Source organism: Schistocerca serialis, chromosome 2 (assembly GCF_023864345.2).
Source record: "Schistocerca serialis cubense isolate TAMUIC-IGC-003099 chromosome 2, iqSchSeri2.2, whole genome shotgun sequence".
NCBI lineage: Eukaryota > Metazoa > Arthropoda > Insecta > Orthoptera > Acrididae > Schistocerca > Schistocerca serialis.
Window position 1 is genome coordinate 579120982 of NC_064639.1, and position 12691 is coordinate 579133672.

A 12691-nucleotide genomic window follows, 5' to 3' on the forward strand; every position below is an offset into this window, starting at 1 on the left:
TTAGGGCTTGGAGCTCTGGTTCTACGACAATTTGCAACTACAATACCAATCGTTTCTACAACTACTTTACTGTGTTTTACCTGCCCTCTTTTAGACGAAACCCCTTTCTGTGGTTTCCTGAGACCCCCTAACCCGAACAACCACCTAGTCCCTTCCACACAGCCCCCACTACCCGTGTAGCCGCTTCCTGTGTTTGGTGGACTCCTGACGTCTTAAGTGGAACCCGGAAACCCACCACCTGATGGCGCAAGTCAAGGAATCTGCAACCTACACAGTCACATAACCGCCTGATCCTCTGATTCAGACCCTCCACTCAGTTCTGCACCAAAGGACCACAGTTGGTTCTATTGACGATGCTGCAGATGGTGAACTCCGCCTTAATCTCGCAAGCAAGACAGGCAGTCTTCACCATTTCCGCTAGCCGCCTGAAACCAGAGAGAATCTCCTCCGATCCAAAGTGACACACGTCATTGGTATCAACATGAGCCACCACCTGCAATTGGCTGCTCCGTGTACTCTTCATGGCATCTGGAAGCACCCTTTCCACATCTGGAACGACTCCTCCAGGTATGCCTACCGAGTTCGCACTGGCTTCCTTCCCCTCCTTGTGAGCCATGTTCCTAAGGGGCCCAATACACTTCTAATGTTGGAGCTCCCAACTACCAGCAAGCCCATCCTCTGTGAATGCCCAGATCTTGTGGGCTGAGGAGCTTCCTATGGAACAGGGTGGACAACTGCATCCGGTTCAGAGACTTCGTCAGCCACAGATAACGCCAAAAACCTGTACGTCAAGCAAACTGGGGAGGCCCTATGATTGGCCCCTCAGAAAGTCTTTCACTGCCTGCCAGACTTTGGAATGATCTCCCACTCGACCACGGCTGAGGGGTCAACCTCATTGCAGGTAGTACCTGGGGCAGTCACAGCAGTGGACCGATCGGGGGACATGTGGAACATGCTCAACGGCCCTAGCATCCCCGCACCCAAACACCCCCCCCCCCTCCCCCCATGCATTCTATTTAGCGACGAAGCGTCCTTCACCAACAGCAGTAACGTGAACCGCATAATATGCACTATTGGGCAATGGACAATCCACGATGGCTGCGACAAGTGGAACATCAGCGACCTTGGCAGGTTAATGTATGAGGCGGCATTATGGGAGAAGGATAATTGGCCCCCATTTTATCGATGGCAATCTAAATGGTGCAATGTATGCTGATTTCCTACGTAATGTTCTACTGATGTTACTACAAGATGTTTCACTGCATGACAGAATGGCGATGTACTTGCAACATGATGGATGTCCGGCATATAGCTCGCATGCAGTTGAAGCGGTATTGAATAGCATATTTCATGACACATAGATTGGTCGTCGAAGCACCATACCATGGCCTGCAAGTTCACCAGATCTGACGTCCCTTGATTTCTTTCTGTGGGGAAAGTTGAAGGATACTTGCTATCGTGATCCACCGACAACGCCTGACAACATGTGTCAGCGCACCGTCAGTGCATGTGTGAACATTACAGAAGGCAAACTACTCACTGTTGAGAGAAATGTCGTTACCCGTATTGCCAAATGCATTGAGGTTGACAGACATCATTTTGAGCATTTATTGCATTAATGTGGTATTTACAGGTGATCACGCTGTAACAGCATGTGTTCTCAGAAATGATAAGTTCACAGAGGTACATGTATCATGTGGGAACGACCAAAATAAAATGTTCGAATGTATCTACACTCTGTATTTTAATTTAAAAAACCTACCTGTTACCAACAGCTCGTCTAAAATTGTGGCCATATGTTTGTGACTATTACAGCACCATCTATCAAAAAGCGAAAAAAGTTATCCAACTAAAACATTCATATTTATTTACGTACTGCACGAATATGTAATAAAAAATGAGGGTTCCTATTTTTAAAAAATGCAGTTGATATCTGTTTGACCTATGGCAGCGCAATCTAGCGGGCCAACCGTAGTGCCATCTGGTTTCCCCCTTGAAGCTAGACAAGTTTCGTTCTTTGTAGTTTTTTCGTTTGACACTTATTTCGTGAGATATTTGGCCCGGTCACGATCAATGGACCACCCTGTATATATCGCAGCTCTAAACTTTATGCCATGAAGTTACTTTCTCTACACAAGAGCTTCTGTCCCGTTAATTCTCAATAGTGGCCCCTGGTCGCATGCAATTACATGGCTGAAGGCCACTACTGGAGGAAACAAAACCATTACATAAATCTCAATAGTGTTCTTAAGTATTTAAAACATGCCTGTTTACTTTCACACTCTGAGCAATCAATCCATAGTCACAACTACATATTGGCACATCCTATGCACTCCTGTGAGTACTTGGTCACATCCTTGTATCACTGTTCTCCTATTTACGCAAACTAGTTAATCACACAAAAATTACAAATGGAATTCTTATCCTACTATATACACATGAAATTGAAAGCTGTCTCTTAGTTAAATCTTTAATGTGATCATTTCTTGCTACTTCTACTTTGTTTCTGCATTAGGTTCACTCTTAAGACTGAAGATCTTATTAAGGCCATTCCTTATTATACGTCTACAGCTCGTGGTCTCAAGGTCGTGTTTTCGCTTCCCGAGCACGGGATCCCGCGTTCGATTCCCGGCGGGGTCAGGGATTTTCACCTGCCTCGATATGACTTAGTGTTTGTGTAGTCCTCATCATTTCATCATCATTCATGAAAGTGGCGAGATTGGGCTGAGAAAAAGTTGGGAATTTGTATGGATGCTGATAACCGTGGAGTTGAGCGCCCCACAAACCAAACATCATCATCCTTATTATACAACTACAAACTATTTTACAACACACGAATATAAAAAGTTTTAATTCACTAAAGTATTTTACTATACACATTTCAAGCACAAATATTATTTTTAACTATTTATCCTTCCCTATAGGTACATTTTCAAACCATGGTGTGGGTATAACCCGTGTATTTTTCCTGATTCTGGATACCCCAGAGTATAGCATCCTTCATTCGGAATTCTCATTATTCTGTAAGGCCCTGTATAGGTCATCTGCCATTTCCGGTTTATTTTCTTCCACACATCTTTACGTTTACTCCACGGCACTGAATAGTAAGCACGACAGAACGTCTGGTGTGGATATACCTGCATATCATGTACATATCCTTGAATTATTCCGGGTTTTTTCCGAAAATGTGCTTGCATATGTACTCAACAATTGAGAAAGCTCATGCTGCTATTCCCCCATTAAATATTCTGACTCCTTAACCTTCAATTGAATCTCTTGATGTATTTTAACGGTTTCATCATCATACTGTTCATTTATTTCAGAATACGCCTTCAGTGGTACATTATCCTGTATATTAAGTAAAAAGGGTACCACCTCTATGTGTTCGAAACACTGACAATACCTGTTGTGCCTCACCAATATTGCCAATGTTTTAATCAATGGTAATTGCAAATTTTTGGCAGGCGTTTGTAGGAAACACAAGCTCTGGCGATGTCGATCATAGCGTTTTCTTCCCTTAGTATGTCCCATCCCATGATGCAAGTTGCAGCTAAGTTCTTAACAATAAGGAACGTGCATAATATCACATCATTTCCTATTTCTATTCATGCCTGCACCTGAGCTTTGACATTTTGTGACTTTCCCTTTATTGCCCCCATAATTTTGCAATTTTGAACCGGCAATATAGGCAGTCTTTTCCTTTCATTAATTGAAGAAACTTTCAGACATCACCGACAGCCGCTCCTGTGTCAATTAAAACTTTTGTGGGTGCGCCATTTACTTTTATGTGTACCGCAGCGTGCACAATCTTGGTTTATGGGTCAGAACATTTATGAAGTTCGGTAAGTAATTCCTTCTGCAAATCCTGTCCATCATTCTACCGCAGCATAGCAATCTGATTATTGTCCTTTTTCTAATTTGCTTTCGCTTCCATTCTGAATTGTTGAGTGCCGAAGGCTTACATCGACCCCCTGTAGTTTGTTAGCTGTTTGTCCCCGTTAACCTATACTATCTGCATATTGTACTGTCTGTTCGTATTATTTTGTGTGGTGCCTGGGTTATTAACCCATGATAATGTTGAAGTATTCGCCAGCATAGGAATAGCTTCGACATTATTGATCGGGGCTCCCTGTCCCTGTCAGTTTGATAGTGCCGACCAGTTAGCAGCCATATTTTGCCGCCACTGGCTACCTCCTTGTTTCTTACTTTTTGGCTGAATATTACTTCCGTAATTTTCCTCATTCTTCCTTTTCCTATTTCATCATATCGTTATTATTCTTATTGGGAGAGCTATTACCGCTCGACATACCATTCCCCCTATTTCCGTTCCCTCCTTTCTGTCCGTTTGGTTTCTCATAATTATAATCACCACATTTGTGTCCCCCAGTTATTATTCCAGTTTTGATTTCCATAACCGTTATTCCTATGTTTGTAGTTATTACTTATTTCCTCACCGTTATTATTTTGTTGTCACTCGTCCTCTTGTATCAGATCCAAAGAATCCACAACCGACATGAATGTCTGTAAGTCATTGTCGGGTACATGTACCAGTTATCTACGTATTGCGATAGGCAACTTGGATTTCAATATCATAAGCACGTCGCATGTGGCAATCGGCTCTGACCAGTTTGTATACTTCTCAAAGTATTTTCTGAGGGTTCCTAGCTTGCAGTTGTACATCTCAGGATTGTATACATGTTTCCATCGTCTCTGTTGTATGCTATCTGGCCAAAAAATATTGCTCGAACTCACTGAAGTTCTCTGCAACCTCTGATACCCATAATGCGGCATCTCCAGTAGTATATGAGATAACAAACTGTATCTTTTGCCTTTCCTGCCACAATGCAGGTAACACATTTTTAAAACTCTTTATGAATTTTACCAGATGAACAGATCTCCTTTCTTCAGAAAATACTTGAAATTATCTGTGTTTCAACAATGACTCTTCCTGTTTTAGGGTAGCAAGAGTAGGTACTCCATTGCGAACAACCACCAGATTATGTCTACATGTATCCACTGCATATGTACAGGGTTATTACAAATGATTGAAGCAATTTCACAGCTCTACAATAACTTTATTATTTGAGATATTTTCACAATGCTTTGCACACACATACAAAAACTCAAAAAGTTTTATTAGGCATTCACAAATGTTCGATATGTGCCCCTTTAGTGATTCGGCAGACATCAAGCTGATAATCAAGTTCCTCCCACACTCGGCGCAGCATGTCCCCATCAATGAGTTCGAAAGCAACGTTGATGCGAGCTCGCAGTTCTGGCACATTGTGTCTGTTCACTTCACCATTAAGAAAAAAAGGCGCTTCATCACTGAAAACAAGTTTCGCACTGAACGCATCCTCTTCCATGAGCTGTAGCAACCGCGCCGAAAATTCAAAGCGTTTGATTTTGTCATCGGGTGTCAGGGCTTGTAGCAATTGTAAACGGTAAGGCTTCTGCTTTAGCCTTTTCCGTAAGATTTTCCAAACCGTCGGCTGTGGTACGTTTAGCTCCCTGCTTGCTTTATTCGTCGACTTCCGCGGGCTACGCGTGAAACTTGCCCGCACGCGTTCAACCGTTTCTTTGCTCACTGCAGGCCGACCCGTTGATTTCCCCTTACAGAGGCATCCAGAAGCTTTAAACTGCGCATACCATCGCCAAATGGAGTTAGCAGTTGGTGGATCTTTGTTGAACTTCGTCCTGAAGTGTCGTTGCACTGTTATGACTGACTGATGTGAGTGCATTTCAAGCACGACATACGCTTTCTCGGCTCCTGTCGCCATTTTGTCTCACTGCGCTCTCGAGCGCTCTGGCGGCAGAAACCTGAAGTGCGGCTTGAGCCGAACAAAACTTTATGAGTTTTTCTACGTATCTGTAGTGTGTCGTGACCATATGTCAATGAATGGAGCTAAAGTGAATTTATGAAATCGCTTCAATCATTTGTAATAGCCCTGTACTAACGGTCACATTATTTTATGGTGAATTTCTGTACACATCTCGGTTTGACATATTGTTTCCGCCCTGCTACACATTACGTGAACTACGGCTGCCTGAACTAGGCGTGACACAGTTTGATTCTATTATTGCAGTCACTTAATGGTTATTCTATAATCTTGGGTCATAAAGGTTCGTGATTTATGGTTGTACCTTCATGACTCTTATGTCTAACTTGGTCAAGCATTACTAATTTCACTTCCACTTCTACCTCTTGTTCAGTATTTAAAGAAATCTCCTCGATACCCTTGGTTAATTGCTTGACCTTGGTATCGAGAGATTCCTGGACCTCTTTGACCTCAGATACCTCTCCAGCCAAATTATTTACTTTGTCGGGTAAATCCTGCAAATTTTTCTTAACTTCAGATACTTCCAACTCTACCTTTTCTAATTCTTTGTTAATATTTTCTAATATATGTTGATCCCTGTCATCTAAAGCATGATTAAGTTTCTGTATTAATGCTTGTTCGCATTTGACTAACATCTCGTCCACTTTGGCGATTATGTTAGTCTCAATCTTTTCAAAAAACGCCATCTGGTGTTGGACATCTTCCTCGCGCTCTATTTTTCTCTGCTGTTCCATTAATTCCAATCTCTGAAACAGAACTGCAAGCATATTGCTTGGATTCGCTAGTTCTACCTGTGTTCGTTCACTTTTGTCTGCTCTCTTGCAGCTGAATTTGCTCGTGGGTCTGACCGTCTCTTGTCCTCCCAGTACTTGTAAATTCTGTTGACAAATATCAGTCTGTGATCCTACATTATCCGGTGGGGTCCTGGTTTGTTCAGCCTCAGTAATTACATTTCCTCCCACCAACGATCCAGGAATATTCTCAAACTGTTTGTCACTCTTGTAATTTTCTATGTCTACACGGTAACGTCTAGTGTTTGGTATAACCATGTTGCTAGCTAATGTCAGTCCCATCACACAAAAATCAGATACTAACTGCACAACACTTTCTATACTAATGGTCACAATCAAAATACTACAAGGCCACTATGTTGAAAGTTTGTTATTAATTGCATGTGGTCAGGTGGTACAAACTAACTTCAATTAGAAACCTGTTTGTGTTCATTTGATTCCTTACATCACAGTCTCTTTTGGATGTAGTGAACAGCGTGGGTCTGCAATCACTCATTCAGTTTCTCTGTCAGTTTGTCGTCATTCCCATGCATGTGGTACATGTAACGGAAACGTTTTGTTCATTAGTTACAATTCACTATGTGCTTTTGTACATACATTTAATCAGTGACAACAATTAAATTCGGTCAGAGGGTTCTAGTTTCAATTTCGGCCCCATGAGTAAGTGTTCAATGCAATCAGCTGCTGTTGTATGTGCAGCGCACTGTTTGAATGTAAAACATAGGTCCTGTAGTGATGATGATTGTCCCTGAACATTCAGTTACACATAGTGCAGAACACTTACTACCGGAGCCAATGTAATGTAATAAAAATAAAAATAGTTGTGACTCTTTTTCTTTACTATCCATGTAATGTAATAGAATGAATATGAGCCATGACTTATATAAAAAAGAAACACACATTAATGTAATGGATCAGCATAAAAACTAAATAACTAATGTAGGAATATTATTAACTGTGTAATATGTTGTTTAATTTAGCCCGATGCGTATAAGCACTCAGTAAACTAGCTCAGTTCTCAGGGGTTATGGAATTGTAAATACTCATTCGTTTAACTATTAAAACACCACAGATATTCCTCAATATATGCCTAGTTTACATCAAGTTAAAAGTCATTTGCTTATAGCACCAGAGAATATTTCACCAGTCTGTTCACTGTACAACAATAAATTCCATAACTCAAAATTGTGGTGTTGTCTTGATTCCCAATATAAGATACCAAGTGTAGCTTTTGCAAATGAAATCTTATACCAGAACTAGAACCCTGTGACCAGGCCTTCCTGCCTGGAATGTTATCTCACGACTTTGAGAAAATCTGAAAGTGAATCTTATTAAATTATTTGCAGCGACCCCAGGCTCGTAGAATCTGAAAGAAAGGTTTAGTTTTTTAACTGGCGGCACATCTCGACGATGAGCTAAAAGAAAGTTCTTAATTATTTTTAAGATGGTGCCTAACAGTGAAGAATTTCTGTTAAGGCCCATGTCTACTCTAGACAAGCAAGTTTAGGATTACAGATGATTTCAACATGGACATAATTTTTCGGTCACAAACTACTCTATTTTTAGTTTTGTTAATAACTTACATTGGCTGATACAGCTGGATAATCCTTTGTTAAATGCTCCTTACGGTTCACGTCCAGATCGTAAGACAAGAAGAAGAATAGTAATGGCAAAAGAGATCAGAGTTCAAACACAGAATCTTAATTCCATGGAATAGGCATACATTGTAGCATAATATATTGTTCTTCGATAAAACTCGCAAGTTACTCATACAATACTTATCATAAAAACATGTGATCTATACATTTCGCATTCATGTCTACCCAGCAGAAACAGTACAGTGCTCTGAAATGCTTCATTTACCAGATATTCGCCCTGTTTGGCTTTTAAACAAGTATGTCTACCAAAATGAAATCTGGTGTAGTGTTACTTCATCGTAATTGTTACTTTACAAAATATTAAAAAGAATAAACATACATGAAGCTAAAAATGTTAGTATCACAAGCAGTCTGTCTTTCATGCTGATGGGTTTTTGCATAATGATGTCTTGCTTGGCAAATTGTGGGTCCAGTTTTAAGGAGTATTTTTTCCATCTCCATCACAGTCATTCTTGTAAAATTATGATATTGTTGTGAATCTTCCATCACAGCCTCTACAGTGAGATTCTTGAGTGCTTCAAAATCATCCCACCGAGTCTAGGAGTAATTATAGGCGAAAAGATAAATTGGACTGAGCAAGAACTGCAACATGGAAGAAGGAATCAGCAATGCTCCATACCCTACAAAAATATTAAAAGCTCATCCCTCTTCAACTGATAAAGAAACTTATACAAACACTTATAATTGACCACGAAAGGCAAAGGTCCCGAGTTCGAGTCTTAGTCCAGTTAGATTCGTATCTACTCACATTTTGCTGTAGAGTGAAAATTTCATTCTGGACTTGTACTTCCAATTATTAATTGCAGTAGTGTTATCCTAAAAGGCTTCTCAGGAAAGCTCACAGTGCCTGGAAATAGTTATGAATGCCTGTGTTCATTATATCTGCGATGTTCGACTTTTTGACCGCATTTCACCATCATATGCACAGCTATCCTGGTCCTCTGCAGACTAGTGCAGGAATGTCCATACCCTCCGTCTTCTTTACTGTCTTATCAATGAAGACTGCCTCTCATAGCTCTGCTTGAAGTTAATGCTCTTGTCTGAACAACATAGCAAAAATATTCACTCCCATTAGAGCAAAATCCTCTCTAAACTACTCCCTCATCCAGCTACTTTCTCCTAGTCCTTCAGTAGTGCGAACCTGACAACGGAACAACCTTCTGCATTGCATTAGACAACTAAATAACATCTCCAGCTTCAGAAGACAGTTAATGACATATCTACTAAAGCAGAAATAAAGGATTACCGTTGTCTCTGTATGCACTCATTACCCTTGTAAAGCACTCTCTCCGATCTGATATTCCTCATTTCCCAGGATTCTTAGCCAATGCAGTATCCTTAAATTTCCTTTTCCCAGAGCTGGCTGTGTCAGAAATCATCTTAATTTGTGTACCTATGTTTTCCTCTTCTCATTATTATTATTATTATTATTATTATTATTATTGCAACACCAAATCATAAACATGTGGAGACACACATTTGCTGTTACATCTTGCCAATAAGCTGAATGACTTCCTTTTGCATCTGTCTGCATATACACCAAACAAAGGCACTCAGAGTGCGATATTCCACATTTGACAATGGTCTAAACCACATTTTCAGTTTCCACGAACATCTTTTGTTAGCCTAAGTGAGTAAGTGGATCATGGTAGTCCATAGAAATCCAAGTTACACACACTGGCTGTGGAATTGTACGAACTGTTTTTATACCAATAATACCAACGATACCCACAGACTTACCTTTCCTGTTCAAACAGCTCCAGATCCCCATCAAACTCGCCTTTGTTATGATAATTAACAAAGCACAGAGTGAGACACCGGACATTTCTGGAACTGACCGAAGGATGCAGTGTCTTTCACATGGTCAATTTTACATGGGCCTGTCACCTGTGGTATTAAATCATAAAATGTTCATTTTCTCACCTAATCCTGAAAAGGTTATCAGTGTAGTATCCAAAGAAATACTTTAAATACATATAAATGTTTTGGTAGGCCACAGTTAAAACATGAATACGGGCATCTCACAGCAGTTAAATGCAACAAATTTTGTTCTACTCTCTATACAAATATGATCTCTATTAGAATTTGGAAATAATATTCAGTTACCTTCTCATAAAGTCGTTTTCCAATTTTTAATTGTAACTTGATGCTGTGGCCTGTAGAAGAAAATAACGCATCAGACGAGCCATCCAACTGTAGATATTAGCAGTACCCATGTGAAGGCAGGTGTCTCAGTAGTATTTGGTATAATTGTGATACAAATCTTAACATCCTAAATTGTTTACTAAATCTTAACTGTTCTAAATGCTATATTTACCTTTGAAGTTCAGTTTTTTTCTTCATGATAATATTGATCCTTTGGATAAGGTTGTCGATTGGTGCCTGTAGTGCAGATACCACTGGTCATATTGGCACTTCTGGTTGGTGGAGTTTGGGTGACCCATGTAGATGGAGTCATTTGAAAAATAATCTTACAATCATATTCCTGAAAAAAAAATTAGAAGACCTATTTAGTAACTCCTTAGCTTGATAATTGTTTCTTTCTGTAGTTTTAGTAGGTGAACTGACTAGAAAATTTCTTCCACTTCATTTATATCATCTGTTTTATTTAACAGCACTAAAGACCATCCTTTATCTGTGTAGTAATGATCACGTTATGGCCCTCAACCCTAATTTTAAGTTTCTTGATGACTATGAACTCGTGGTTGTTGTCATTGTGCCTGCTTTATTTCCTCTGTTCGGTGTACATTTGCAGCTATATCTTTCTGAAGGGATGGGTCTAGATCTGCTCTTAGAGGATCTAACACTTGGGATTTTGGTATCATGTCGAGCATATTTTAACTTCTTGATAGTAACTTCTCTTCTTGTTAAGACAGGATAAATTTGATAACATGAGACTCATGTTCAATTGTTTACCTTATTTATATAATATTACACCTTTTGCTTAAGAATGGAATCTTGGTGCCCTCATTCATAAATAGGTAATCATACAAATACCCATTCTTGTACACACAGCTCTATCCCAATGTATAGTTAAAGTAAATGTTATCTTAATGAATGTCATAAGACTGTAGTAACTGTTCCAAAATAGTCATCAGAGATATTTTTTACAAACTCAAAAAGCAACAGAATAAAACGTTGACATGTGTTCAGTTGTGTAATGAAAAATGAGACAACCCAAAACCTAGGTTGTGCAAAAATTATAAAGTTTTATGCAACAAGCCAAAAAAGTGTTTTGTTTAGTTAACACAAAATACATTGTTTCTTCAATAACCCACAATTGAATCAGTTAAAATGACCACAATGTTATGTTATGTTGAAGCTGAGTAATGAAATACATCATTTGTTTTGACAGGTGTTGATACACATGTGCACCGGATATCAAATCGCATTGGCTGGGTGAGGAAACCAACAAAAACACCAGAAGAGACTCGTGTTGCTTTGGAATCCTGGCTGCCTCGAGATCTGTGGACAGAAGTTAATCACCTGTTGGTTGGATTTGGACAGCAGATATGTCTACCAGTAAAACCACAGTGTTCCAGCTGTCTAAATCAGCAGTTGTGTCCCTTTGGGCGCACGCAGACCAAAACAAAAAAATGAAATGCACACATCAAAGGTGTGATCTCTGAGTAATCTGTTCAGCATTAGCAATATAATTAAATGTGAAATGTGTGTGAATGGATTTTAAAACACTTTAGAGTGAAAACAGTAATGAAATAGCTGTACTTATTAACATATCTGCATTTCTTCTCTCTATTATCACACCGATCGTGTGGGCATTTCTATTGACATTTAATGTGAGAGATGTCTTGAGCAGCTTCTTTATTTTTTGAATACTTTTAGATTTGTAGTGACTTTTTTTGTATCACTTATGGAGAACCCTGTGAGTGTTACAATATTTCAATAAAGCTATATGTTTTTTTATGGAAAACAGTGTCAGTTCATTGTGATTAATAAGATAATCAAAGAAGTTAAAACTGCTGGGCTCACATTACATGGGGCCTAAGATACAAAACTAAAGAACTATTATAAATTACAATATAAACTTTTGAACAATAAACAAAAATAAGGAATCACTACTATATACCTGCAACTGACTAGTATACAGTACAGAAAAGCAGGCTTTTGAGAGTACAAATCAAAAACTTTCAATTTTGAAGTATGCAACCATTCAGGACAGTAGTGACTGCTCACAAGGAAACCTCCCCATCGCACCCCCCTCAGATTTAGTTATAAGTTGGCACAGGGATAGGCCATGAAAAACTGAACACAGATCAATCGAGAAAACAGGAAGAAGTTGTATGGAACTATGAAAAAATAAGAAAAATATACAAACTGAGTAGTCCATGCGCAACGTACGCAACATCAAGGACAGTGCCGGCTAATGAGCGCCATGGACCCG

General features: G+C 39.5%; 1 protein-coding gene across 2 annotated transcripts in view; it reads left to right on the top strand.

The window, feature by feature from the left end:
• LOC126457584 (endonuclease III-like protein 1) overlaps positions 1-12220 on the top strand; it is a 35797-nt gene extending 23577 nt beyond the window's left edge. For both annotated transcript variants that reach the window (XM_050094015.1, XM_050094014.1), the window contains one exon: positions 11645-12220. In XM_050094015.1, the coding sequence (XP_049949972.1) occupies positions 11645-11889 (245 nt within the window). In that variant the 3' untranslated portion in view covers positions 11890-12220. The remainder of the gene's footprint in view (positions 1-11644) is intronic.
• The last annotated feature ends 471 nt before the right edge of the window (positions 12221-12691 follow it).